General features: G+C 65.4%; 1 protein-coding gene across 9 annotated transcripts; it reads right to left on the bottom strand.

Moving 5' to 3' along the window:
• Nucleotides 1-649: 649 nt before the first annotated feature.
• Nucleotides 650-27724, bottom strand: GPSM1 (G protein signaling modulator 1). 9 transcript variants are annotated; one of them, XM_077851378.1, is made up of 14 exons: nucleotides 27571-27724; nucleotides 19212-19433; nucleotides 18457-18592; nucleotides 17711-17853; nucleotides 16978-17101; nucleotides 16757-16872; nucleotides 15980-16135; nucleotides 15139-15247; nucleotides 13874-13997; nucleotides 8648-8718; nucleotides 7682-7858; nucleotides 3732-3888; nucleotides 3099-3307; nucleotides 650-2154 (listed from the first exon to the last, which is right to left on the bottom strand). In XM_077851378.1, the coding sequence occupies exons 2-14, from the start codon at nucleotides 19430-19432 to the stop codon at nucleotides 1948-1950; spliced, it is 1950 nt and encodes a 649-aa protein (XP_077707504.1). In that variant the 5' UTR covers nucleotide 19433; nucleotides 27571-27724; the 3' UTR covers nucleotides 650-1947. The 9 variants fall into 9 exon arrangements, with proteins under 9 accessions (XP_077707504.1, XP_077707503.1, XP_077707501.1 ...); XM_077851377.1 differs by having other exon boundaries at nucleotides 27560-27723; XM_077851375.1 differs by lacking the exon at nucleotides 27571-27724 and adding an exon at nucleotides 26520-26674.

Genomic DNA, 27724 nt, shown 5'->3' with positions numbered 1-27724 from the left:
GCAGCTCCTCCCTGCAGACTCCCTTCCCACCTGTCTTGTCCTCCTCATGCCACCCTCACCTCAGGGGTCTCCCCCACTACCACCCTACCATGCAGCCGGTCACAAGGAGTGAAGTGACGCCTCCTGCCTCGCCCAGTTCCCGGATGCTGCACCATGCCTCTGGGGACACAGCTCTGGGGTTGGGGGTCTCTGCTTGGGGGTGTCCTCCCCACACCAACTTCCCCTCTTTGAAGATGGCTCCATTGCTCTCCTCAGCCAGCAGGGCTCAGGGTGTGAGGTCATGGGCACTCTGCACCTCCTTTGCTCTGTGGCCCCAAGCACGTCCTGGGTGGGTGGGCCACAGCTCTAACTGGGGAGGACTCGGGACTGGAAAGGCGAGTGGGCACCTGGACCACCTGTGACTTTGCCCAGTCAGGATAGACGCCACAGCCAGGTGAACAAGGGTCCCAACCTGCCACCAAGTGGCTGGCTGGCGCCATTGCAGGTGCTCGCATCACTGGCTAGGTCACCTTGCTTGTGTGCTTGGAGCAGGGTGGTGGCCCAGGCCCTTTGCACAGTGCAGGCTCGCTTACCCACATAAGATCCGTCACCTGGGGCCCCCCCAAAAGACCAACCTCCCCTCATCATTAGCACTAGTTCTGACACAGCATTCACTTGGCAGACTTTATTTTTTTGGGAAAAACAAAAAAATGTACCTTGGGTTGGAAAGGACCCACTGACAGCATGGCAAACACGTGTGAGCAATAAATATGCATGTACATTCAAGTATGTGGGGCGGCCAAGAAGAAGCCTGTGTTGTGCATCTGACCCCGCACCTGGGCCCCCACCCATACCCTTCGGGGCATGGCCCCTGGGCCCCAGGCTGCACTGCAGGTGGATGGGGGTCCAGCAGCCTCCCCATACTTGGAGAGCCACTGAGAAAGACCGAGGAGCCCAGCTGGGGCGCCCCCTGGGGAGGAGGCGCCCCTCATGCCCTAGGGGCTGTGCTGTGGGGCCAGGAACTCGCTGGAGGGGCTGGTGGCTGGCCAAGGCAGGGGCCTGCACGAGAGCTGTGGCCACAGCCCCTGGAGCGCTGGCCTCCTACCCTGGCCCGCGGGCCAACGTGGGCGTGTGGGCACCGGACCCTCCCCACAAGAAGGCAGTAATGTCATCTGCCCAGTGGAGGGCTGGGTGCTCACCTGGGGGCCCATTCCTGCTGTCCACTCCTGGTGTGGTCAGGGTGCTGACTTTGCTGCTGGCTGGTGTCCAGAACCAGGCCGCTGTGTCTCTGGGCTTTGGGGCTGGAGCCGAGGGGTGTCCCGGCTCAGCCCCACCCTTGCCTTCTCCCTGCTCGGGGCTGGATGCCAGCTGGGGCTGGGGGCTGAGTGCCCAGGGCATGGCGACCTGGCCCTGGCCTGGCAGCATGGCCTCGTCAGGCTCCAGGCTTTCTGATGCTGTGGCCCGAGGAGGGGTGAGGGGGCAGGGCCAGCATGTCTGCTCCGTCACCCCTGGGACCCCCTTTGGGAGGACAAAAACGTCCGTGTCGCTGGCAGACACCACAGCAAAGGCTTTAGAACGGCCCTCGGGGGCACAGGGGAGGCAGCTGTCTTCACATCTGCTGGGCGCTACGGAGGGATGGAGCTGGGCAGGGCGGGGAGAGGCCTTTGAGGGTTTGGGGACCAACAAGCAGCAGGCCGGACCCAGGGCGGGGAGGGGCAGGTCCAGGACTGGGGTGAGCCCGCACGCCCAGGGCAGCCCTGCCTGAGCCTGCCACCCTGGGAGGGAACAGCGTGAGGGCCGTGCCTAGCATCTGCACAGCGGGAAGGGCCAGAGGGTGCAGAGCCTGCACCCAGCCATGGCCTCCAGAGGAACGGGCTTCTCGAGGGGCCGTGGGCATCACAGGTGTAAGCCCCCTGGCCCCAAGTCCAGGAGTTGGGGTGGGGCCAGCCTGGCTGAGGCTATGGAGTCTTAGCTGGCACCAGGCTGGCACTGCTGCCGGGGCTCAGGGCTCCCATCCGCCTCTTGCTCTGGGCTCCCAGCAAGGTCCACCCGCTGCTCATCCATCCGCTTGGCCTGCACCCTCTGAATGAGGCTGAAGAAATCCTCGTCGGGCATGGTGGGGCCTCGGGGCAGCACGTCAGGAGGCGGGCAGCGCTGGTCATCGATCCTGGAGGACTGGGTAGACAGACACGTGGGTTGGTGGTGTCGGAGGGCCCGGTGGTCAGCGGTCTCGGGGACACTACCTGGGCAGGGGCTGCTGATCTGGGCGGCGCCAGCTCAGGAGGGCTGGTCAGGCCACCTCGGCATCTACCGGTAAGACTAGCTCCGCAGGTAATGCCTTGACTCCGAGGCCTCTGGCTGGGCCCCCTGGGGTGAGGGCTGAGTGACTGCCGGGCATGGGGCTGCGGGGCCTACCCAAGACCACCACTGCGCCTAAGATCACCCGACAGTTAAGTGTTCAGGAGCTCGGGAGCTGGGGCACAGAGCTCTGCAGGGCACCCCATCAGGCCAGGGCGCTGGGACTGGGTGGGAGCTGTGGGGGCATTTGGGCTTCTGTGCAGGCTCTGGAGCAGAAGGGCCGGGAGCTGGTGCAGTTGCTGGACCATGCAAGCAGGGGGGTCAGAGGTGCAGGGGTTTGCCACAAGGGCCGGTTTTGAGGATTTTTGGACTCGCCCAGGGCTGCGCTTCCCTCTGCTCTGTGGGAACGAACGTCACATCTGGAAACCACTCTGTCCCAGGCCAGCCATGGAGCTGCCCTTCTTGCAGCCTTTCACAGGATCCCTGACATCCCGTCCATCATCTTGTCCTGCCTAGGGAGGCAGGCAGCCGGACCCCACGACGAGGAGAGCCCTCCTGCCCTCCCGGCTTGGGGGTGCCGTCTGGGCCAAGGCCACACCCTAGGGGGCCTGGCGCCCCCTAACTGGCCCCCCTGCCGGTAAGGAGCAGCCAGCCTGAGTATGTCCAGGTGGCCTTTGGGGCCCTGGGAGCAGGGCCTCAGGTCTGAGCACCCGCAGGCACCTGGCCACACCGGCTGAATCAGCCTGACAGAGACAAGCCGGAGCCCCCTGGGGCCGGGGTGGGCGGGGGTGAGCACCCAGCTTCCCCAGCCGCAGGCCCACCTGGCACTTGATGAGCATGTTGAAGAACTCATCCCCCGGCTCCTGGGGGTCCCCATCCCCGCGCAGACGACCCAGGTTGCTGTGGGTGACACGCAGCCCAGGCAGGCTGCCCACACTGGCACGCTGGTCGTCCAGCCGGCGGCTCTGGGAGCTGGCAATGAGGTCCAGCAGCTCCTCGGTCTGCGGGGAGGCCGTCAGCGAGGGCTGGGCTGCAGGGCAAGGCCGGGGGCCCACGGGCTTGATCAGGCCCGAGCCAGGCCTTCCCTCCACACTCTCGGGGGCGTGGGGCTCCCAGCGGTGTTGGGAGCCGGCCTCGGCTGTCCCTGCCACAGGCCCCACGTCCCCCCTCCCCCAGGGGGTGCTGAAGTGACAGGAGGGAGGCCTGGCTTCCCACGCCCGCTCTGCACCCATGACGCACCCTGACACTGCTTGTTCCGGAGGACGGGGATGATTACACGCTTCTCAGGATGCGGCTCTGGGCGAGGCGGGGGACAGGGAGCTTGTGGTGACAGGGGGCACCTCTGCAGCTGGTCTCCCCGCCCCTCAGGAGTGAGGGCTCCCGGGGCCACCAGCCTGGGGGCTGGGAGTGGGGATGGAGTGCAGCACATGCAGCGCGTCCCCGGGGGCACTCACCGACCCTCTCCTCCGGGGTGGGGGCGGCTGTGGCCTCTGCAGCCCCAGGTTGGCCCTCCTCCAGGGGACAGCGCTGGTCATCCATTCGGCTGCTCTGGAACTTGCTCAGCAGGTCAAAGAAGCACTCCTCATCGGAGGACGGTGCCCGAGGGATACTCTAGGGGAGAGTGTCCACATTGGCTTGCATTCGGCCACAGGGGCCCCATGCGGGTCACCAGCCCCCCACCCTCCCCGGGGGGGACTGTCCCACACTGTCAGCGCCCTGCAGTGAGCCCCTCCTGTGCCTACACCTCTGGGGCCTGGCACCCAGCACAGCACTCACCAGTGTCTGCTGAATGTGTGAGTGACCAGGCAGGAAGCCTCACTGGCTACTTTACACAGGACACTGGCCTGTGCTGGGACCCTGGCAGTGGTGATAGTGGCCCTGGGGCTGCCAGCACCATCAGGTCACATCATCAAAAGCAAGGAACCACAGTGAGGGCTCCTCTGTTCCACCCCAGTCCCACCCCTTCTGGAGATTGGTACCAGACCTGTGGGCAGGCCCAGAAGACAGAGCCTGTAGAGGCTGTGATCCTGGTGTGGGGTGTTCAGGCTAAAGAGAAGGTGTTCACATCCCCCAGCCTCCCCCTGCACGTGCTAGTGAGGTGCCCAAGGTCTGCTCTGGGGGGCTGGGGAGGGCTGACCTGGGCAAACTGCTAGGTCTAGGCAAGCCCCCCTGATGGGGCCGGGTAGGGGACGGGGGAATGAGAAGCAGGTGAGCAGGCCACTGGGCCTGCCTGAGTCCCAAGGGGCCATGTGACCTTGGGCAAACCCACTCCCACTCTGGGCCTCAGTTTACACATCTACACAGGGGAGGCTGGAGGTGGTGGTCTCTTGGAGCCCCCAGAAGGGCAGGGTCAGGGTGGGTCCCCCCAGCAGCCTCACCCCATCCGCATCCGGTCCAGGGCCCTGAGGGCTGACTGATGAAGGGGATGGCTTCCAGGCACCTCCCCTCTGATGCTAGTGTCCCCCACCCAGCCCTGGCCTGTCCACCAGTCAGCTGGGGGGGGGTGCTCCTGGGGTCGCTCAGAGCTGGGCTCATGGAGAGACCACGACAGCAAGATGTCACTACTGGGTGCTGGCTGACAACCTCAGAGGCCACTGTGGAGGAGGGTCCTGAGGCAGGGGAGGCTGCATGCCTCCAAGGGGCAGGTGGGGGACACTCCCCCAAACACGCCTGCCTTGGGCTCCCCAAAGGCCAAGAGCAGGTGGTAACAGCACAGCTCATGCATGAGCCACACCAGCTGGCCGGAGCTCACAGGACAGACCACACCCCTGTCCCACCAGGGCAGGCCTGGAGCCAAGGCTGGAGATAGTTCAGGAAGCCTCAACTCGCGGCTGTGCTGTCCCACGTCCTGGCCCAAGACCCCATGGAGCCCAGAGCGAAAGGAAAACTGGTGTCGAGGGCAGAGGGGCCCTGCGTCCCCAGGAGGGTGTGGGGTAGGCCCCAGCCCACTACAGGGGACCCCGGGTGGCCTGTGGCCAGCTGAACAGAGCCAGGCTGCTCCTGGAAGGGCGGTCACCCTGGGCTCCCGGCACTCCTCCCACCTGCCCTGGGCTGAGTTTGGGTTCCAGGGGCACAGCCATCTGCCACCACCTGAGAAGGGCCACGGCCTCCCTGGTCTGGGGGATTTGGGGCTGAGGCCACAGGAGCCTCCCACAGGGGGAGCTCTGGACAGCAAGGCCACCTGGGCCCTCGCAGGTCAGGCTTCCACCTCCCCTTTGCCTGGCTCTGGCTCCTTCTATCCCAGATTCTCCGAGCCCTTCCTGCTGGACTTCCAGCCAGGGGCTCGCAAACTCCCTGCACCCCCTGGCCCCGGGCTGCCCCTGCGCAGCCCTCCTGCCTGCTGGCCAGGGTGGGTGGTCCTGCAGCGGACAAGATGGGCAGCTGGGCTGCTGCAGGGGTGACAGCCCTAGTCCCAGGAGGGCAGCTGGGCTCTGCCCCCTGCCAGCGTCATGCAGGCCCCGCGTTCCCTGAGCCTCCGCAGAGGGGACCCCACACTCACGCCGGATCTGCCGCTCCCTGTGTGCTGTTCACGACCGCGTGGCGCCTGTGCTGCCCCCGTTAGCTCAGCGCTTAAATAGGCCCTGGGGGAGCGCCAGCCCCGCCCTGGCCCCTGACCCCCCCACGGCGCTCACTTGCTCGCCCGGGTTCTAGCGCGCACATGTAGACAAGTGCGCGCAGCACGCACGCACACACACACACACACACACACACACGCGCGCACGCGCTCTGTAAACACTCAGATTATTTCCAGGACAAGGACTCCCGCCCGGCCTGGGGGGGCCCTGTCGGAGGGCCAGGGGGACGGAACCTATGTGGAAAGCTGTAGTTGGCTGACGGGCCGCCTTCCTTCCAGAGCCGGTCCGCCCGGGAAAGCCACCTCTCCTTTCAGCCCCGACTCCCGAGGCTGGGGCCTCCTGGGCCGGGCGAAAAGCCAGAAAGAGCCGGCCTCTCCCACGGGCATGGGCCTCGCGGCCACTCCCCACGCAGCCAGAACTGCTGGCAGCCCCAGGGCCCTCGTGGCCCACCCCACCCCGTGCCGCTCGCTGTGGGGTGCTTTCCCCACCCAGGGCATCCAGGGGACCAGCCAGGAGGGGAGGACGGACGGCATGGAGACATCCCCAGGGCCTTCCTGTTGCGCAGAGCCCTGGGTGGTGGGAGGTCTGGCCGCGGGGAGCCGGGCCAGTGTCTGCGGGGCAGGGGACCAGCCTGGCACTGGGCTCCAGCCCCCCAGTGCGCCCAGGCTTGGGCTCTGCCACCAAAATTCCCTCCAGAGGCACACATGGCCTGGAGCCTGGTGGCGCTCTCCAAGGGGCTGCGCTGGGACCCCCGGCTGCACCATTCCTAGCTGGATGCCCTCAGGCTAGCTTCTGTGCTGCCCCATGCCTCACTTTCCCCTCCTAGGGCTCCTCTGAACGCAGTACTTGTGGCAAGCCCGAGCATATTTGCTAGAAGCCCCCCACCCCCGCCCCACCGTGGCGACAACAGGGACCTGGCCAGGGCCAGGTCACCAGTTGGGGGCCAAGTCACCAGCTGGAAAGGGCCTTCCTGTCCCAAAGCCTGCTGCAGCTCCCTAGTGTTTGAGGGGCCCCCTGCCAGATCCTTTCTAGGTGGATGCTGACCTTTGGGGCTGACCCAGCCCCACCCCCCAAGTCCTGCCCGGGTGGAGGGCCCGGGGCCCTTGACGACACCCAACCACACCATCTTAGACCCCAAACCCCCATGTGATGGGGACAGTGGCCCCACCGTGCTCACCCCTCACTCCACGGACACGACTCTGGCTGGCAGGCTGAGGGGCAGTGTGAGGGCTGGCAGAGGCCCTCCAAGCCTGGCGGGGGAGACGGGCACACAGCAGCCGTGTGGGGCTAGGCATACCCAGCACGTGCCCATGCTGGAAGGTGCTGATTAAGCCATTGGAGGAAACTATTTTTAGAGTAATTCCCAGAGATTTGGAGCCCAGTGCATGGGGTGGGGTGTTCTGGGCTGACCTCTGAACCTGGGCTCCGCTGCCTTCTAAACCCCAATGGCTTCCAGCAGCCTAGACAGGCCAACCCTGCCTGCTGGACACAGAGGGACACTGGCCGGGCAGCAGGATGCCCATCCCTCTGTCCCCCATCAGCCTGTACCAGGGCAACTGGTGGGGCCCGGGGCCTGTGCTCCCCCAAGGCTCCCCCAAGGCTGCCCTGCAGACCTTCACCCACAAGGCCTCTGGTCCAGTTTCTCTGTGGCCTGGGCCTCACCAAGGCCGGATGCAACTGATGGAACACTGTTTCTGCACCAAGTGCCCTGTGCCCTGCGCTCAGTGGGCTTGGGGATGACACAGGACCGTGTGGCCTCTGCCCCTGGGGGTGGCCTGGCCTGGCCCAGGTCTGCTGCACGGGATGGCATCCCAGGAGAGGTCGCCTACCGTGCGAGGCACCTGCACCCGGACGTCCGCGCTGTCCAGCGGGGAGTGGCCGCCCTCTCGGGGCCTCTCGGTAGCCTCCAGCCCCTCCTGGTACTTCCTGCTCCTCATGGGGAGAGGGAGCATGTCCCTGCCCGGCCCCCGCCACTCCCCCACCTGGTGGCTGTCTCCATTCTGCTCCTGGGGAGGGGGAGGAAGGCCAGGCATGGGCGGGGGTGGCCAGTAATCCCGAACCGACGCTCCCCGTCCCAGGACCCCAGGGAGGCTGGCAGATGCAGCGGCCCTGACCCACAGACACACACCTGGGCACTTGGGTGCCAGATGAAGACAGGGCCTGGGGGGAAGGAGAGGTAGGGCTGGGGCCTGGAGGAGCTAGACGGCTGACCCCACGTGGAGCAATGAGTGACCACGGCAGCCCCAAGCCTTGTCCCTCAACAGACTTCCCAATGGGCACCTGTGCCTGAAACCAATCCACATCGGAGGAACCAGAAGCTCAGAGAGGTTAGCTCATCCCCTGGGGCTACACAGCACCCACCTCTGGCAGGTACAGAGTGGACCCGGAGCCCTACCCTGCCTGGCTTTGGTGGGGGGTTTGCCAAGGCCTTGCTGGTCCACTTGTAACAGCTCGGCTTCCCCATGAGGCAGAGTCTGAGGGGGCAGGTAGTAGACAGGAGTGGGGGCCGGCCAGGACTGGGAATGTGGCTGGTGGGACCCTGAGATGAAGTGGACAGTGGGGACAGGGCCTGTGGGGCTTCTCTGGGGGCCGATGGCCGGTCCAGCGTCTCCGGCTGTGGAGGGTGCCTTGGTCACTGGTGGCGGGGATGGGACACAGACAAGAATAGGGTGGGTGGGGGCAGCCCTGCAAGCCCTGCACCGGCCTCATGAACCCAATGCCCGTGCTCAGCCTCTAACTGCAGACGGCTGCCCTCTAGCCCTGGGGCCCCAGCCGTCCGTCCTCAGCCCACTCACCCGCTCCAGGGGGAGCCTCAGCAGGCCCCAGGTCTCTGCACTCAGCCTCTGTGTCCTCTTGGGCCTGGCACCTGAAAGACAGTGGGCCTTATCAGCCTGGCACTGACCCCTGGCCAGGAGGTGGGCTGGCAGGTGAACTTCCCACTTCACTGTCCCCCATGGAGGCAGACACCGTATGCAATGTCCGCATGACCCTGTACCCCTGGGCTGGACAGGCAGCCAGGCCTGGCCTTGGTGCTCCCCACAGGTCGTGTCTGAGCTCCTAACCCAGGCCTGGCTTCCCCACCGGCCTCAGTGACGTCCTCTCCTGGAATGCTTTCCCTACCTCCATGCAGATGGGGCCTCACACCCCGATCAGCTGCACTCAGTTCACCCCTTCATCTACACGCATGGGGGCAGCCAGGTCCTCCCCGGAGCTAAGCGCCCCTCCTGCTGCAGACATGTGCTGGGTATAAGAAGGCATGTGCGAGGCCTCTGGTGCTGGCAGATGCTCCAGGGTCCTGTCTCGGCACCACCGCACCTTGAACCCATGTCCCACCCATCACACAGGACCTGCAGGTGTGCAGCTGGCCATGCAACAGGAACCCATGGAAGCATTTTACAGCGCCTGGCACATTGTGCACACCCACAGGCTGCATCGTGAGGAAGGCTTGCCTTCTGTGGCCACCCCTGCACTACACTGAGCTCCACATGTGACACTAAGCCGCCCTACAGACGCCTGCAGCAGACAGTATGGGGTGTGCACCCCAACCCCACCCTGGGCCACACCTGCTGCCTGACATCTGGTCCCCAAGGGGAAGAGGAGCTGGTTCAGGAGCACAGGTGTTCAGACTAGCCCAAACCAGATGCCCCAGGCTTCCTAAGAGCTGGGCAGGTGTCCAAGGGGATGGTGCGGGTAGCCGAGCCCTAGTCCCTGTCCTGACCTCCAGGTTCTGAGAATGCTACCCCCTGCTCCCCACTCTCCAGAGGCCTTGGGTGGAAAAACAGTGATGATCAGAGAAGGGGCGTTGGTGGCTGCTGTCCCAGGTGGCCAGCTCCAGGAAGCATCAGTGGCCCTGCGGGTCCGGGACCTGGGGCTGTCCGTCCCTCCCACTCCCCCCTCCCGCTTCCCTTCGGCTGAGGTGGTCAGTGCCAGGCCTGCCTCTGCCCACTGCAAACAGCCTCTGGCCGGCAGCCTCTGGGCACACAGCCTGACTCTGTGCTGTGAGGCCAAAGGAGCTGGAGCAGGGCTCCCCGCAGCCCAGCACCCCCTGGAGCAGACTGGCAGCTCTGAGGAAACTGTGGGATCATCCAACACCAGCCGGGGCCTGGGCATCACCCAGCCCTGGGAGTAGTTTGGGGACAGTGGGGTGGCCCTGTCAGGACCGGCAGGACTATGTGCTGGCCCTTTACTCACCGCGGCCGGTGACAGGCCAGCTCCATCTCCCGCCATGGGCAGGCTGGCTGCCCCCTCACACCCAGGGGCATATTCAATTTCCCCACCGGGTCCGTGGGGCCCCGTCTGGCTGGACGGTCCGGCCCAGGCTGTGGTGGAGGCTGAAACGCCCCTGTGACGCACAGCATGTGTCCGGCTCCAGGGCGGGTCCCCCCAGGGCCCCCTGAGCCTGGCTAAATGCACCCTCTGTCTGGATGGTATGCTGCCCTCACTGCAGCATTCAAGCCAGAGCAATGCTAGCGGGCTTCCCGTCCTGCCCACCCCGAGAGTGAGGGTGAGGTCTGGAAACTTCCCTGAGCATCACCCCACTCCTGCTTGAGTCTGACCGGCTCCCTCGTCATTATCATTGCTTCTGTTCCCAGCAGGCTCGCGATGCGCCCCCCGCCCCTCCTATGTGCAGCCCGGCACACCTGGGCCGGGCAACCCGGCTTCCTAACTGCTGGGCTGTGTCCTTCCAGCTCCTCCTACTGTCCATCCCAATGTCCAGGATCCCAGCTGCTCTGCCTTCGGAACGAATCCAGAATGCGACCCCTTCTCACCTTGCTGAGATCTGAGCCTGCCTCCCTGTTCCTCCCTTTGCCCCAGAGACACGCCCACAGGGCCTGAGTGGGATCTTCTTCCTCTGCTCACCCTGCGGGGGGGGGGGGGGGGTAGAGGGGGGACTGACACGGGGAGGGGCTCAGCCCTCCCAAAGCTCTTCCCAGCTGGGCTTGTGCAGGCCCCAGGGTCTCTGCAGAGCTGTCTTCCATCTAATTTCAGGCTCACTCCCTCCTCCCCTTCAAGTCCTTGCTCACAAGTCACCACTACTGAACAAACGATTGTGTCCCCCATGTCCCAGGCTGAAGACCCAAACTCCAACGCACTGACACCAGGAAGTGCAGCCTTGAGAGGTTATTGGGGTGACCCCAGGTCACGAGGGTGGCCCCAGTGTCGAGGTGAGTGCCCTTATGAGAAAACACCACAGAGCTCCCACCAACCCCAGGCCCCCCACTCCATCTGTAAACCGGGACCCCATCGTGCTGGCCCTCTGCTCTTGGGCCTCTGGCCTCCAGAACTGTGGGAAGTAAACATCCATATGGTTAAGCCACCTGGTCTGTGGTGTTTCATCCGCAGCCTGAGCTCACGGGGAGTGGCCCCCACATGGCCACGCACACTTGCACCCAGCCTCATGGCCATTCTTTCCTCCCAAACAGCCATAGCCTCTTATCTGTTCACTAAGGTTCACCGCACACTTGTCATCTCTGGCCACCTTCGCTGGACCCACTCCCTGATGACCAGCAGGTAGTGTTTCCTGGCGCTTATCTATGGGGCCCTGTGCAGGGCTTCCAGGAACTGTCATGTCTGACTGCCCTCCCAGGACTGTGGATGCTGGGGCTCAAGAAAAGTGATCACCAGCCAAGGTCACAGGGCATGGAGGGGCAGAGCCAGGGTCAGGATGTGGGAAGTCAGGCCCACTTGGCAAGCTCCAGGAGGTTGAGGCAGGAGCGGCCAGAGAAGGGACAGACACGAGGACAGTCCGTGTGTCCCAGTGCCTGGCCTGTGAACAGACTGCAGGATAAATGCCAAGTGTGGATGGATGGTGAGGTGTCTACTCCCAGGGAGTGCCCTTATCCCTGCCAGGCACTATCCTCAGGACAAGCAGTGGGCCCAGTTCCCAGATGGGGACAATGAGGCACAGCTGGGGCAGATCACCAGGTCAGCTAGTTAGCAGGAGACCTGGAAGGACTGACCCAGGCCCAGGCAGCAGTGGCAGGGAGGGCCCCCGCCCACCCAGACTCCTTCTGGGGCCTCTGCTGGGATGAGGGTTGCAAGGCTGGTGAGATCCACCTACAAACTGAGCCATAGCCAGTTCTGGGTTCTCCAGCCGCAGAAAGGGCCCTTGTCTTTATCAGGACAGGGGGAAAACCCCTCTGGGTCCGGCCTTGGGCTAGCCAGCCAGGCCCCACCCACCGCGGCCCCACCCTCCTCGCTGAAGCTGCGCTCATCCTCTGGAGGCCTGGGCCTCCTCCCAGGGCCCCAGAATGTGAGCCCCACTAACACGTCTCCCAGGGCTCCCCTGGCCCCTTCACCTCTCCCCAAGACTGACAGGCTGTGCACATACAAGTGCCCCCCCATACCCTCCCCCGCGCCGTGAGGGTCAGTTTCCAGGCTCGTTTCTGGACACTGGGCCAGGCTACCACCCCACTCCGTGTACACCCAGTAAGTGAGGCTCACCTGGGCCGGGGTCTCCTGAAGGGCCACCCAGACTCAGGGCACCTCGCTGCCTCCAGCAGTTGCATAGGCGGCCCGGGGCCCCCACACCAGCCTCCATGGGCCTGAGTGGGTGGCTCCGGAGGACAGCCGGCAGCCCAGCATCTGCGGGCAGCCTGGCAGGGAGGGGGCTTCCGGGAGCCCTGGCTGGGAAGGGTCTGGGTGTGGGGTGGACAGAGCCGCCTTGTTCTCGTGATGTACCCGCCTTTCCTCAGCTCCGAAGGAGGATGGCAGGAGAGCCCCACGGGAGCCTATCCAGAAGCCCAGGCCAGCCCTGCCCCCCCTTGCTGCTGGGCTCCTCCAAGGCCAAGGCCGAGGCGTGCAAGGCCAGGGGCTCCAAGCAGAGCCGCCCACGCTCAGGAAAGTCCTGCCCCTTGAGCTCTCCTCCATCCCATCCCCTTCAGCCACAGCACCCCAAAACAAAGGTGGCTGAAGATCCCAGAAGCCTCGCATCCTCACTTCTGTCCTCAGTCTGGGGGCGGGGGGTGACTCATGTGCCCCATTTCCCAGGACAGGCCATTCCTAGAAACCCACAGAAGCCCTGCTGTAGCCCAGAGCTACTTCCCTGGCCTCGTCCTCCCCGGCCTCATCCTCAGCAGGCCTGGAGGGCTCCTGGGGCGGGGGCAGGGCAGGCACCCCTGAGGAACACAGCCACAAGGGGATTCGGGCCAGACTGCCCCCAAACTCAAAAACCAGAGGTCGGGGTCCATGCAGGCAGGGAGGGGGTAGCTAGCCCCCAAGCGGAGCCTGCCCCACCCTACCCACCTACAGCAATTTGGGAAGCCAGCTCAGGGTGCCCACCCCACCCCTCCCCAGGCCCCGTACTTTTTATCCATTTGCTCTACAAGGAACATTCTGTCCTTGCGTGCCCCTGTGTGCCTGACAATGTTGACTGTATGGGGCAACCAGCGGCCCGTGAATGAGGTCATTATAGCTGCCTTGGCTCCTCCCGGGCCTCACCTGATTAGCACCCTGAGCACGAGCAGGGCTCTAGGCCTCTCTGGCTACTGCGGCCCCTAGGCCCAGCCCTCAGCCTGGAGCCAGTGGAGCTCTAAATCAGGGGCAGCAAGTGGCCCTCTCCTCCTCCTCATGCGGGCCACAGTGTCACAGGGTGATAAACTGGGGGGCTCAGGGTGACTATGGGCCCTCACTGCCCCAGCGACCATGAAGCCCTGGCCTGGAGGCCTCACGTCCAGGCCACATGTTTCCCACACTGTCCCTGTCCCCTGTACTTTCCAGTCCCGATTCCTAACTTGCCCTGGGGGAACAAGCCCCTCCCTCTGTGCCCTGAGCACCCTGGACACCCAGTCACCCTCCACCCCCACGGGGAGCTCCAGGGCAGGGCAGAGAAGTGGGGCAGAGGCAGACACCCCCAGGGAAGGGGGCTTACCACCTTTACTGGGCAGCTCTGTCAGAGAGTCTCCTGTCGGGGGGCAGAGCCCACCTCCTAGTAGACTGCCAGAGATCAGCACTGCCCCAAGGCCCACGTACCCTGGGTGGTCCTCCTGCCACGCCCCTGCCCACCCAGCCTGGGGGCTCACCTTGGGCCTCGTAGCCAGCCAGGTCCGGTTTCTCTGTGGCCGCTGGGCTGGTCAGCCGGCCCAGCACCAGCTGTAGCTGCGCCACGTTCATGCGGGCGGTGAGCTCCCCATTGCGGTCCCCGATCTAGAGCCAAGCAGGGCCAGGTTAGCGGGCAGGTGGGCTGGGAGGCTCCTGTGGACAGCCACTGAGCCTCCAGCCTCCAAGGAAACTGGGCCTCACTACGCCTCAGGGGTGGAGGCTGGGTGTTTGTCCCTGGGTGAGGGGGGCCACGTGGGCCCCCTTCACACCCCGGGAGCACCTGGGGCCTCAGGCAGCCAGCCTTGTGCCACGTGGGGCACTCCTTCCTGAGCACCCGCCCAAAGGTGGGTGGCCTGCCCCAGACTCCACCTTTCCCAGTCTCTTGAGCCACCCATGCACCCCGCAGGCCCCTAGCTCAGAGCAGAGGCTCAACAGGAGGGCCCTGTCACAGAGGGGTGATGTGCACTGCCCAAGAACTAGCGGGGGGTGGGGCGTGGCTGGACCTCCAGTGGAGCTCTGGGGGCGCGGGTGAGGGGGAACATGGGGGCCAGCCGGGCTGGTGGCCCCAGGGGGACTCTTCTGACCCAAGCTTCCCTGTTCCCCCTACCACTTGGGCTCCTATGGGTCTTGCCCACTCAGGCTTGGGGCTATGGTGGGTCAGGGCAGGCACTAGGCGTGTGCTGGAAGGAGGTGCCACTGGGGCCCAAGGAGTGTAGGGCTGAGATAAAGACCCAGGACACAGGAGGCCACCTGTAATGGCCCTGTGATCAGGGGCTGCGCTGACCATAGTGGGAGGGTCCTGCGTGGACAGGCCCTCAGAGACCCTGTCCCATCCCTAAGGAGATGTCCAGCTAGGGAGTTGCAAAGGAGGGGCCCCCAGGGGCGGCCATGCCTTCGTGCCCTGGGCTGCCTGTGGCAGGTCATTTCCACCTTGGCCCGGCCCAGTTCCATCGGGGACAGAGGACGTGGTCAAGGGTCGGCCCACAGGGAATGCTAACACTCTAGGGGTGCAAACAGGGCCCCCTCCCCTGTCGCACCCCCTGGCTACGGCAGAGAAGCAGCCACTAGGCCTCTGAGGGCAGGGCCAGCGTGCAACAGCCTGGAGAGGATGAGGAGGAGTGCCGGCAGGAGCCCAGAGTGCACGGAGGCACCTAGCCTGGTCCAAAGTGGGCCAGGCAGCGCCTGGAGACCTCCAAGGGCCGCTAAGGCACTGGCTGGGGAGGGCAGGAGGGCGGGCCTGGCTTACCTCCTGGGAGATCTCCAAGTGCTTCTTGGCGAAAGTTAGGGCCTGCGCCGGGCTCCCCATGGACACGTAGGCATTCCCCAAACTCCAGCACGCCCGGCCCTCACCCACTCTGCCAGGGTGGGACACTGAGTTCACATCTGTAGCCCCCAGGCCCGCCAGCCCACCCACCAGCCCCCGGTTTTCGGGCCCATTGTGACAGGAGCAGAGCCGGCAGGCCTGGGGCTCCTGCGGGTCTCGCTTGTCCCCTACCAGCCAGTGAGGCTCTCCTCCACCCTTGGGTGTGGGGGCAGGAGGTAGGGGCAGTCCCTCAGGTCATCAATCTTTCAATTAAGATGAAAAATCACAAAACATAAATTTAACCACTTGGGCATATGCTCAGCTCTGTGTGTACTTCTGATCCACAGCCGTCACCATCTAGTTCCAGAGCGCCATCGCCCGCCAGAGCAAGGGCCAGCCACTTGGAGCCTCCCAACAGAGTAGCCTGCCAGCAGCCCCTTTGCCCCTGCCCTGGCCGCCCACCCCACACCCATGCATGTAGGATACTTCTGTGTCTCCTGAGAGACTGAGGCTACGCAGACACGGGGTGCTCAGGGGGCTGATCCCCAACCAGCCTACCCTGACGGTCACCACAGGTGGCCAGCCGGCACCCACCTGGTCTCATGCGGTCCCACTCGGGACGGCATGGCCCAATGGCAGAGGGAGACTGAGGCCAGGCAGGCCGTCCTGCTCGGAGAGGCCTCCTGGTGCTCGGCAGCAGGGCAGGGCCTCGCTGAAAGCAGTTTGCAGCTCAAGGACTGTCTGGAGGCCTGTGGGCCAGGCCTGACCCCCACCCCCCATTAACCTGTCAGCCAGTTCCTGGGCGATGAGCAGGTGCCGCAGGTGGTACTCAGCTGCGCGCTCGTAGTCCTGCAGCAGCGTGTACGTGTTGCCCAGGCTGTAGCATGCCTGTGCCTCCACTGCCTGGTCCTTGAGCTGCCGGGACAGCTGCAGTGTCTTCCTGCAGAGAGGACAGAGGGTCAGTCCCAAATGGAGGGGGCGTGGCACTGTGCATGGCCCTCATCTGAGGGGTGGGCAGTGGGCGATGCAGATGCAGCCCACCTGCTCTGTGACCTCAGCCCCAGGATCCCACCAGAGTCTCCATAGAGGGCTGGGGGACAACACAGCCCAGCCCGGGCTCCTGATTCAGGATGGTAAGGCTCAGCCCGGGACCTGGGGCCGATGACCCAGTCTCTACATGGTGGCCACCGCTCTGCAGATGGTTCACAGGGCTCCCCGGGCACAGGTCAGGGACTCCCAGGAGCCCACATGGTCCTGACCTTCTGAGTCCGTACAAGGATCATACGTGCACTCAGAGCTATCGTGGGGAGTAAAGACATTTTGGGGGTTCCCCCCCACAGCTAGCATCAGAAAGCCCCGAGCTGTGGCCAACTGTGTCCCCGGCACACAGTGGCCTCTGCCAGCACGTACCAAGGGAAGGGGCTGTGGTGCTTTCTGCCCTTGATAGCCCTAGGACACAGGCCAGAACCCCCCACCTGGCCCCCGGGCTGGGCAGGTGGGGGCGGGCAGGGGTGGGGGTGGGTGGGGAGGTGGGCAGGGGTTGGGGGGCAGGCCTGCCTACTTGTAGTACTCGGCGGCCACGTCAAAGCGCCCCAGAAAGATGTGGGCGTTCCCCAGGTTGCTGTAGGCCCTCCTCTCGGCTGCCTTATCTCCGAATTCCTTAGCAATGGCCAGGCGCTGAGGATACAGACCCAAGGCTGGGTGGTTACAGAGTAGCCGCGGGACCCGATGTGGATGACAGACGCACAGACACGGTGGCTGGGGGCCCCACAGTGCACTCACCTCCTTGTGGAAGGCTGTGGCCTCCATGAAGCTGCCCAGCAGGTAGTGGGTGTTGCCTAGGTTGCCGTAGGCTCTGCCCTGGGCCGCCCGGTCACCCAACTCCTTCACCAGGGACAGATTCCTCCTGGGGGTCGCATCCATCTGAGCTGTGTCCCTCTCAATGCCCGGGAAGCAGGGGCCCTGTGACCCACCCGCCTAGCCTAGAGGGTGACGGACAGGTGTCCTCTGCTCGGTTCCTCCCAGGAGTGTGCCCCAGAACGAGGGCCGCTCAGGGTGGGCCCCCCAGCTCTGGTGCCACTGCCAGCAGGTACCATAAGCTCCAAGGCCTGCATCCGGGGCTCGCCTGCCCCACTCTGGTTTTCAGGGGCAAGGTTCTCCCACCCACGAGGCTTGGCCGATGTCCCTGCCCCCCTTCCAGCCATGTGCTTTCTAAACGCCACCCATGGCTTCTGCTTGGTGCTTTCCCTGCTTCTCTGCACTGGGTGGGGGACTGACGCACAGGGAAGCGGCAGGAGGCTTGGTGCACTCCCCGCAGGCCCTGAGGACGGGGCCAGTGGGGGGGGTGGGGAAGGAGAGTCAACTGGCCAGCACCACGCAGGCTTTGTGGAGAGGTGATGGGGTGGACATGGGTGCTCTGGGCCTGGGCCAGTGGCAGTGGCCCGGGAAGCGCCAGGAGAGCGTGGACAAAGCCCGGTCCGCTGGTTCTGCAGGTGCCCCTGTCCGCCCCACTCACTCATAGAACTCGGAGGCTCTGCGCAGTGGCTCCCGGACGTCGGGTGGCAGGTGCCCGGGGTCCTGGGCAGCATTCCAGGACAGCTGCTTGCCCTTGGCGTGGTAGACGTTGCCGATGTTGTACAGTGCCCTCGCCTCCCCGACCTGAGGGCAGCACCGACATTGGGGGGACCCACAGACACAGCCCCAAAGGCAAGTGTGGATGCTGAGGTAGGCCTGGGGCCCCAAGGAGGGGTGGGGGTGCTGGCACGTGACTGCCATTCTGTGGACAGAGGATGAGGCAACCAAACGACCCTGGGACCGGCTCAGCAGAGGAGGTGCAGCCACATCCGGTACCCACAGCCCTCAGTCTCTGCCGTCAGGGTGGCCAGGCCTCTGTGTGGTGCCAGGGGAAGGAGGGCGCTCCCAGCCGGGCCCGGTTGCCATGAGATACGACGTGGGGCAAGCCATCACGTTTCCTCGTCTGTGCTTATGTCACAGGGTCATGGAGGGAGGTTACCGAGTGGGACAGCCTAAGGTCCGGCACAGAGCTAGGCCCAGAGCGACTCTATCCCCAGCTGCCACGCCACCCTGCCTCCCTCTGGAGCCAGACTGGGAGAGGTCGGTGAGAGGAAGAGTTGACATGGGGGATGGGGAGCTAGGGACTCAGCCCTGCAGTGTGTCAGGGGTCACTCTTCCATCTTCCTCCCATGAGGCCCCGGGTCATGGGGTTGGGAGGGGCAGCTGCCCTGGAAGCTGCTGACCCACCTTGTCCCCCTGCTCCTGGGCGATGTCCAGGTGCCGCTGGCAGCAGACGACGGCCTCGTCAAAGCGGCCCAGGACCTTGAGCGTGTTCCCCAGGTTGCCACTGGCCTTGGCCTCCCCCATGCGGTCACCGATGGTCCTGGAGGGCAGGGGGCAGTGTGCGGCCAGGCCAAAGGCCAGGCTCAGGATGCTGCGGGCTGCAGGAAGCCCAGGTGAGGGTAGGGGAGGCCTGGCAGGACCAGCCCTGGGCCGATGGGGGCCATGCTGGGCTGAGGTTCTGGGGTGGGTGGGGAGGGCCCCTCGGGTCGGGAGCCCTGCTTGAGCGGGGGAGGGTCACTTCTCTGCTGGGCCCAGCCTGCCACTGTCAGGGCCTGGGGAGGTGCCCGGATGGAACCCGGGAGAGCCATGGGGCCCGGTGGTGTGAATAACTTCTGACAGGCTGGTTGGGTGTCAGGGGCCGTCAGGGGCTTGCTGGCCAGGGAAGGGCCTGTGGGGCACCCACTGCCCACGTACAGGAGGAGCAGAGCGTGTTCCAGGGCAAGAGCAGCTCGGGCCCAGGCCTGGAGGCCAGAGAACAGTGAGGCCTATGGAGCCCACACACAGGTGTGCACGGGGTTCCGGAGTTGGGCAGGCGGACACACTGGGAACACGGGCCGACAGAGAGACAACATGCGCTGCCGGGGGCACTGTGCGGTCCTCCCCCCCGCCCCGGGGTCCTGGGCACCCTGAGCTCCCCAGACGCACGCAGGGCACCTCACCGGGCCAGCAGCAGGTCGTGCCTGTGGTACTCCAGCGCCCGGCCGTACTCCTTCAGGTAGAAGTAGGCGTTGCCCAGCTGGCTGTAGATGGCACTCAGCGTCTTCAGATCCTCGGTGCCCACCTGCACCGCTGCCTCAAAGAAGGCCGCGCCCGCCTTGAAATCCCCAGCCTTGCAGAGACGCTCCCCCTCCAGGGCAAGCTCCAGGCACGAGGCCTCCATCCTGCGCGCAGGGGACACAAGTCACCGCCCACTTCTTGCGTGGTCCCACGGGGCCTTTGTGCTCCCTGCCCAGGTGTCACCAGGACCACGAGGCCCTCGGGGAGCGGTGGCCCCCTCCATCCCCGTGCACACAGTCGGAAATGTCTTTGGAGGACTGCCTGGAAGCGAGTGCCAGCTCCAGTGCTGTGCCTGTCCCCAGGTGGGCTCACTTGTGCCCCAGCTGCACTGCACACCCCTCACGCTCCCGGGGCTCAGCCCAGGAAGAGGCATGAGTCTGTGACCATAGCAAGACCCTCAGGCCACGGTGGCCACAGCCTTCAAGAAGTCTCGGGCACCTGGACGAGGGCCCCCCAGGCCTGGGGCCACGTCCCTCCTCCAGAGCAGCCACAGCAGCCCGTGGCAGGCCCTGATTCTCACCCAGGACAGCCGAGGCCTTGGGAGATTCAGAGAAAACTGGTCATGGCCACATGGGCAGGAGCTGACTGCATCCTATGTCCTAGGGTGGGCCCCGCCCTCCAAGGTCTCTGTGGGCAGCTGGGGCTCAGCCATCATCTGTCCTCGCCTCCCATCCTTCGGGGGCATGGCTGTGTGGGAGCCAAGGGTCAGCCAGCCCCACGGGCTAAGTGCTCAGCTGGCCACCTCCCAGGTCTCCCCATCCCCATGGCGCTACTGTAAGAGGACATGACAGGGCCCATCCCGGGATGGACGACCCCTGGACCCGTGGGAAACTGCTCCAGGTTCCTGGCCCTGAACCCAGCCCAACTGCAAGAGCCCGGGGTTCCATGGGACAACCAGTGCCCTTGCTGGAGGCTTCCTCTCCCGACCTTTGGGCAGGGGCCTCAGAAAAGCAGCCCCTTACCCTTAGGCCCTGCTAGCCCCCAAGGTGGGGTCCAAGCCCCCCAGCTGTTACCTGGGCCCTGCTCACTGCGGGCCCCACGACCCCTGGGCCTTGGGTGAGCTGCCCCAAGGACAGGGCTGTCAGAAGAGCCTTGTGTGGGCAGTCACTTGATCAGGCTGGCCCTGGTTCCAGCTCTCCCTGCTGTGGGGTCCCGGGTAGGACACATCACCACCTAGAACCTCGGTCTCCTCCTCTGCCCTATTCCAGCTGGTCCTGTGGGTTCCAGCCTCAAGGCCTGGCACATTGCCCTGCCCTAGGGTGGGAAGAGTGGGGCTCCAGGCTGCAGGGCACCCAGGCAGGTGGCAGGAGGGGCCCAGTGGCCACATACATGGCCCTGGAAAAGTGAGAGACACGTTCTGCATGGCCAAGGGCCAACCCCAGTCACCGGGGTCCAGGGAAAGCCTGCAGGGTAATTCAAGGTGTCCACACCAAATTGGCCATGTCCCCCCAGTGACCAGCAGTTACTGGAGGAGAATCACACATATCCTCTCAACAAACAAATCTGCCCACAGCCATACTTCTCAGCCGTTTTGCCCACATAGCCTGCTGATACAAACCAGAGTGCCCTGTCCACCTGACTCCCACATCGTCAAGAAAATGGGCACTTTACACATTTCCAACAAGACCGCGTACCAAACAGCCCCACACCACACGGACTCAGGGCTCTCTGTGGGAGGTCTCCGTCACAGTGCCCCTGGCCCAGCCTGGACTCCCCAGTGGAGAGTGGGCTCCAGGACCTGGCGTTGCCCTGCACCCTCCAGACTCAAGCAGAGCCTGGGTGGCCTCTCGGAGAGCTGGGGGCCAGGGTCTCAGCCTCCTACCCACCACACTCTGGGAAGGCACATCGGATGCCATATGGCAGGAGCCCCCAGCAGCCATCCCCTGGCCTGGCCACCACCGTGCAGACGGCTCCTTAACTAAGGGCGGCTCGTCCTCACCCAGCTGGCACTAGCTCTCTGATGCGGCTGAGTGATCTCTCCTCCCAGGTGACTTGGGAGGACGGGGGCCTGGAGTCTGACATTGCTGGGTCCTGAGCCCAGCACACCCTGCTGGCTGACAGACACGACTGGGGGAGTGGCCTCCCCAGCCCAGTGTTCCTGCCTAGACATGTGTCCTTACCATCACCGTGGGAGAGGTTGTGTCAAGGGCCCAGGGGCACAGTGAGGGGGTGCCCAACACAGCATCCTGAATCACATACGGGCAGGTCCCACATGGGCCCAGCAATGTGAGGAGGTGGCAGGCAGGTGTCCTCCACTTGGCCCGAGACCCTCCAGACCCTGACCTCCACGGCCCCTGCCCCACTGCCCACCGCACCTCTTCCTCCGCAGGTTGCGCATCTTCTGCACATGCAGCCACAGCTCCAGGCCCACGGGCAGTAGCAGGGGGCGGGGACGGGGGGCGCCATACACCACCTTGCAGACAGCCTTCTCTGCCAAGCTCAGGGCCACAGGCTGGGTCTCCGTGGAGGCAGCGGGCATCTTGGGGCTCCAGGCCTCCCTCCAGGCCTGCCGACAACTGCCCCACCCGGGCTGCTGGCCCTGGGGATGTGCCCGCCTCGTGGTCCCCTGCCTCCACCCACCCCAGAGTGGTGGGCCAAAGGCTCTGGCTTCCAAGAGACCCCAGGTCCTTAGGCAGGGTGTCTGGGGCCTCCAGCAACTGAGGTGGATCAAGGGATCAGGGCAGCTCAGAGCAGGGGATCAGCATCGTCAGCAGAGAGGGCAGGTCTGGGTTGCAGGGGGGGTGGGGCGCGGGGTGGAGACTCTCTGCCAGGCCACTTGCCTGGCTTGGCAACGGGCACTGGGGCAGCAGAGGCCTCCAAGGCTCTGGACCCCGGGAAGAGGAGGGGGTACAGCTCTGAGATCAGAGGGAACTGGGGAGCCAGGTTGGGCCCTGCTCCCCAAAGCTACCCAGAGTCGGAGCAGAGCATATGGAGGAACCCGAGTCAAAGGGTGAGTGCGAGGCCCAGGGCAAAGGCCATTCCAGAGATACAAAGTCAAGGCAGGTGCCAGGGCCAGCGCCAGCTTCAGCTCTGTAGGCCCTGGCCACTGGGGGGGGGGGCAAGGGGGGCCTGGCAGGTGAGCACAGGTGGGAGGACCTGGTCCCAGGCTGCCAGCCTCACCAGGCCCTATTCCCAAGAGTGTCCCGACCAAGCACCCTCCTCCCTGCCCCGAGGCTTCTCCGATGCTGCCTGTCTACCCCTCAGGACGCCTGTCCACTCCTCAGGACAGCTCAGGTACAGGGCAGGGCCTGCATCACCTCCTTTTTATCCAGCTCCTATTAACAAGCTGGGCCCTCAACCCTGCACCCGCACATCAACACTAGGCCCCCTACTCTGCCTCCCAGGACCCGCCTGAACTGCAGGCTACCCTCTCCCTACCCTCTCCCGTCTCCCCTGAGACGTGCCCAGACTGGCCAGGCCCAGGGCCCTGCTTAGTGAAGAAGATTCTGGGGCCTCTGTCTCCCCACACCGCCCCTGCAGGCCTGTGGGTATTGGTCCTATCTCCTGGAATTGCCCGTGTACCCCAAGGACATGCTGGTCTGCAGCCACCCTGGACCACTCACTCCAGTGCCGGTTTGTGGAGCTGGCCTTCCTGCCCACTGCCTCCACGTCCCCGCTGCAGGGCTGCCTGGAGCCTCCAGACGGCCTGTCCACCCCAAGGGCCACCAAGAGCCCTATCCTGGGGGCACGGGACCCTCTGCAGGTCTGGGCTGAGCTGGCCAGAGATCTCAGGGCCCCAGCAGCCTCACCACCCTTACCCTGGGAGGGACAGCCTTCCCACCTGGGATCTGTCATCCAGGCTACATGGATGCCTCGCGGGTGACCCGCAGTCCTCCACCTGCCCAGCAGAGATTAGACCCCACACCTCTGGGACTGGTCCGTGGAGGTCCTGCCCCAGGGGGACCAAATCCCCCTGCACCGATCCACCCTCATGCTGTGACTGCCCAATGTGCCCTTCCTTGCAAGGGCCACCAGGCCAGCTCTTCCAGTGGCCAGACCACAGTGGCCAGGATGCAGGATACTGTCTGCCAAGCTCCTGCTGCTTGCCCGCAGGCTTACTGGTTAATAAAATGGTTATCGACTCCCCAGGGGGCCGGCCTTACTATTCTGGCCACCACATTAAGCCCACACCCTTTTAGCCTGGCCTTGGCATGCAAGACAGCATCCCAGGAGAAGCCATCAGCCCAGTCTCACTTGGACCAAACTGCTCTGCTCTCCTTCAGGGCCCCTGTCCCCACTCGTCTATCCCACAGACCCTACACAGTCCTCCAGCACTACGCATCATGGGTCTCCAGGCCAGGCCCCCAGCTCCCACCACATGTATCCCCCTTGGCCCCATTCTCTGCTAAATGGATCCACTGTCCTCCCTCTCCAGGGATGTCACCCCCAGACTGGGCCATTGAGCAGATGCTCCAGGTCCCTGGCTCACCCCATCCCACTGCCCCCAAAGCAGAGCCACCCTGACTCCCACATGGAAATTTCGGGACAGCACAGGGCGGGGAGCACAGTGGGACAGGTATTGCTGTGGGGGGACATGAGTGTCACCTCGCTTAGGAAAGCACCTGAGGGTTGTCTTTCCAGGGAGCCCTGGGGCCAGGCCATTATTCCCCAGAGGCCCTACCAGGGCCAGTGCCTGCAGGCACCTGTGGAAGGAGGTGCGTGGGGATAGGTGGATGGCAGGGTGCCCGACCTGCTCCTGAGGACACTCCTGTCTGGCCGCCTTATGTCTGGGGCACTCCTCTAACATGTCACCCCACAGTGGGGGTGCTCCCCATTCACTCTTCCCTCCCCAGTTCCAGAACACTCAGGTGCTTACCTGAAGGGAACAGGGAGAGGACCACCCAGGGCCTCCTCACTTTTAGGGACCTCTTGGCCACCTGCCCACCCCCTGTACCACTTCCCCCAGGCCCATAGGCCCCTCCCTCCCAAACTCCTGCTCCCAGCAAGTGGGCCCAGGGGCATAGAGCAGAATTCTGGGCACTAACTGCCTCACCTGCCTCTGTCTCCCTGACCCAATACCCTCCCCAGGGCCCCATCTGGGGACTTGTTGGGCCCATGGGCACACTCAGGCTCAAGTCCCTCTCAGAGTGCATTCCAAGCCCATGTCCCCCAGACCCCTGTGTCACCAGGCAGGAATCTGGCATGGGAAGAGAGCCAGGATGCTAGGCCCAGCCCAGAGGTCCCCACAAACAGCCATTGGCAGAGTAGTCGAATCAAGTAGATCCTGTCATGGGGCATCCACAGGCCGGGCTCCCTGCACCCCTCAGCTGCCCTGCCACAGGTGGGCTCCCTGGCCCGATGACCCTCTGACACCTTCCTCCAGCCCCGAGCCACTGTGGCCCAAGGATGCTGGACTGAGGAAGCAGTTCCCTCCTCTCTAGCTAAAGGCCCCCACCCATCCAGGATGCCCTCACACATGGCTCCCCGACTCCCATCCCTGCCTGCCAGCCTCCCAAAGCCAGCTCTGAGCAGGCACTGCCCTGCCCACCTGGAGCTGTGGCTACACAAACTCCCTAGGGGTGTCCTTACAGGCCACGGAGGGCTTGGGGCCATGCACCCCAAATCTATGTCAGGCTTGCCCCTTTGAGCTCAACTCAGGTCTCAGCTTGCAAGGATGTCAGGCTGGGCCCAGGGCGTCTCCGGTATCCCCTCAGAGCCTGTCCCTGCCCAGGACAGCTCCGCTAGGGTCCTGTCTGGCGTGTTATTGCTGGGCCCCAACCCCAGACTCCCAAGCCAAGATGCTGGATGTGGACATGAGCATGATGCGGCCCCATGCTCAGCTGTGCAAGGTCTCCCAGGACTAAAGCCCCGACGCACATGTGCGCACACATGGCCGGGAGCTGCCCAATCAAGTCCTGCCATTCCCACAGGGGTGCTGGGGGGAGATCCTCAGGGCGGGCTGCCAGTGTCAGCTGCCAGCAAACCCACCCGCACACCCCCGCCCCCATGGGGCCCAGCAGCCAGGGCTCGGCACTCAATCCTGGGACCACACAATGGAGGCTGTGTCTCTGGCCAGTCGCACAGAGACCGAGGTGGGAGGAGTGGCAAGGCCTCCTTTTCACTCGCCACTAGGGCCTCACTCTGCAGGGTGGGGGTGTGGGGGGGGTGGCGCCCAGCAGAGGTTTGCTGCTGACACTCTGCCCAGCTGGGGCTGGAGGATCCTTTTAGGCAAGGCAAGGCCCTCAGAAGGCTCAGCAGCTGGGGAGGCTGCCAGGTCCCAGGATGATGGTGTCCGTGCGAGCTGGGGACAGGTCAGGCTCCCTAGAGGCAGCCAGGCCTGCCTGTGGGAGTTGCCACCAGCGAGTGGCCCCTGCCCAGCACTGGTGCTGAGTGCTGGACTGGGCCCGTGCAGTCCCTGGCGCAGTCTGTTCCCCTCAGAGGACCTTGTGTCCGCCCAGGGCCGGCACATGGCATCACGGTGTGGAACACCCCGGACGGGCCCGGAGTCACCAAGCAGGCATGCACTGCAGGTGGGCAGGGCCACCCTGTCATCCCTGACGAGTGCGGAGCACAAAGCATGGACCACTGGCATCATCCATGAATCTGCCCCGAGGCAGGTGCGTTTTCAGGCAGGCACACACCTCACCTGGCTGGCTGGCTCTGCAGCCTGGATGCGAACCTGCGGCACCCCCCGCAACCCCAGATTCCTGGTGGGTCCTCGGGGGACAAGGCCCCACCCATGATGAAGCCCGATCCCTTCAGCCATGCTGCCTCCTGAGAACCCAGACCAGGGCAGTGGGGTGGTGGTGCCCAGCTCGGGGGAAGCTCCTGGCAGCCCCCCTCCACACACCTGCTGTGCCAGGCCACCCAGCTGTCAGGAGCACAGCTGTAGGTCTCCCGCCCCCTGTCCCAAGGCGCTGTGCGGGTGAGGGGGGTCCAGCCAGCAGCAGCCCATCCCAGCCAACCACCCCGACCCCCACCAGCCCTGGACTCAGAAGGGCACAAGCCCCGGGAGCCCCAGGGCCCCCACCCTCCGCGCCCACCCCCCTGCGGCCCTGCCCCATCCCTGGCTCCCCCGCCCCGCACCCCTCCTCCCCCGCGCCTCCGCCGCCAGCCCGCAGGGAGGGCGCGTCCCCGCCACGTTGTGCGCCCGCCGCAGCCTTTGTTCGGGGCCTGCCGCCTCTCGCCCGTCCCCGCGCACCCCGCCGGCCCCGCCCGGCCCCGCAGGCCCCCCCGGCCGCCCAGCCTACCTGGAGTAGAGGCGCCGCGCCGGGCCGGGCAGCTCGTCGGCGGCGGACGGGGCCGGGCCGGCCATGGGGCCGGGGTCGCCCAGGGCCAGGGGCGCGCACTGCCCCGCTCGCGCCGCCCTGCGCCGGTCCCCGTCGGCCGGCACCGTCAGTCCGTCCGTCGGTCGGTCCACCCGCCCGCGGGAGGCGCCGAGGAAGTGATGCGCGCGGGGCGCCGCCCCTCCCGCCGTGGCCGTGATGTCACCGCCGCCCGCGGGGGGGGGGGGAGGGGGCGGGGCCTCGGAGCCAGCGCGCCCCCCGCCCCGCCCCGCCCCGCCCCCCCCGCCCCGCCCCCCCCCCCCCCCCCCCCGCCCGCGCCGAGGGCAGAGCTGCGGGGACCCGCGGGCGTCGGGGCGCAGTGCAGCGGGGCGGCCTGCCCACCCGCTCCAGGGACCGTTTGAGGCGCCCTGCCTTGACTTGGCAGGCAGCCAGCCCCCCTCGGTCATCCGCTGCCCTCCCGCCATCCTGCTGTCCAGCCCCAACTGCCCACTCCTTCTCCAGGCTGGTGGTGGGAGGAGGGGCGCTGGCCATGGGAGATGACCCCCTGCCTCCTTTAGAGACACCTGGGGACCTGGTGACAAACTGCCCGCTCTGTGCCCCGTGTGGACTCCCTGGTTTGGGAGCACCCAGGGAGCCAGGGGATGGACACTTACCAGGGCCTGTGTGGCCCGGACTGGGCAGCCCCCCAACTGTTTCTCACCCCTGAAACCTGGGGTCACCCCCTCACCCTCCCAACCTCGGTCTTACCTCTGCAATCTGGACGGCTCTGAGGACCTGGAAGGACACTGGGCCCACCCCCCCCGCACCCCCCCCAGCCACCAGCCCATACCCAGCACCCCAGCGCGCGATCTCTCCTCCTCTGTGAACGCCTGGGAGCCCTGATGGCTGAGACCTGACCCTGCGGCCTCCTGGCCACCCACTCGTGGCTCCGCCGGGCCTTAGGGCACTTTTCCAGGGCAGTGCCTGACCTAGGAATGGGCACATGGCAGGCCCTCAGGGCACACCTGGGTCTCACCCAGTTCCTTCCTGCAGTTCTCAGTCCTGGTGCCGCCAGAAGACTCCAAACCCTGGCAAAGTCACTGAGGCCTGACGGGACAGTGCCAGCTCCGGGAGCAGGAAGTGGGCTCCCTGCCTCGGGAGCTCTGCGGCCCCTCCTGGGGGAGCCGCCC

Source organism: Canis aureus, chromosome 16 (genome assembly GCF_053574225.1).
Source record: "Canis aureus isolate CA01 chromosome 16, VMU_Caureus_v.1.0, whole genome shotgun sequence".
Classification (NCBI taxonomy): domain Eukaryota; kingdom Metazoa; phylum Chordata; class Mammalia; order Carnivora; family Canidae; genus Canis; species Canis aureus.
The sequence above is the reverse complement of the archived record's forward strand: the minus strand, read 5'-3'. Positions and strand labels throughout refer to the sequence as shown.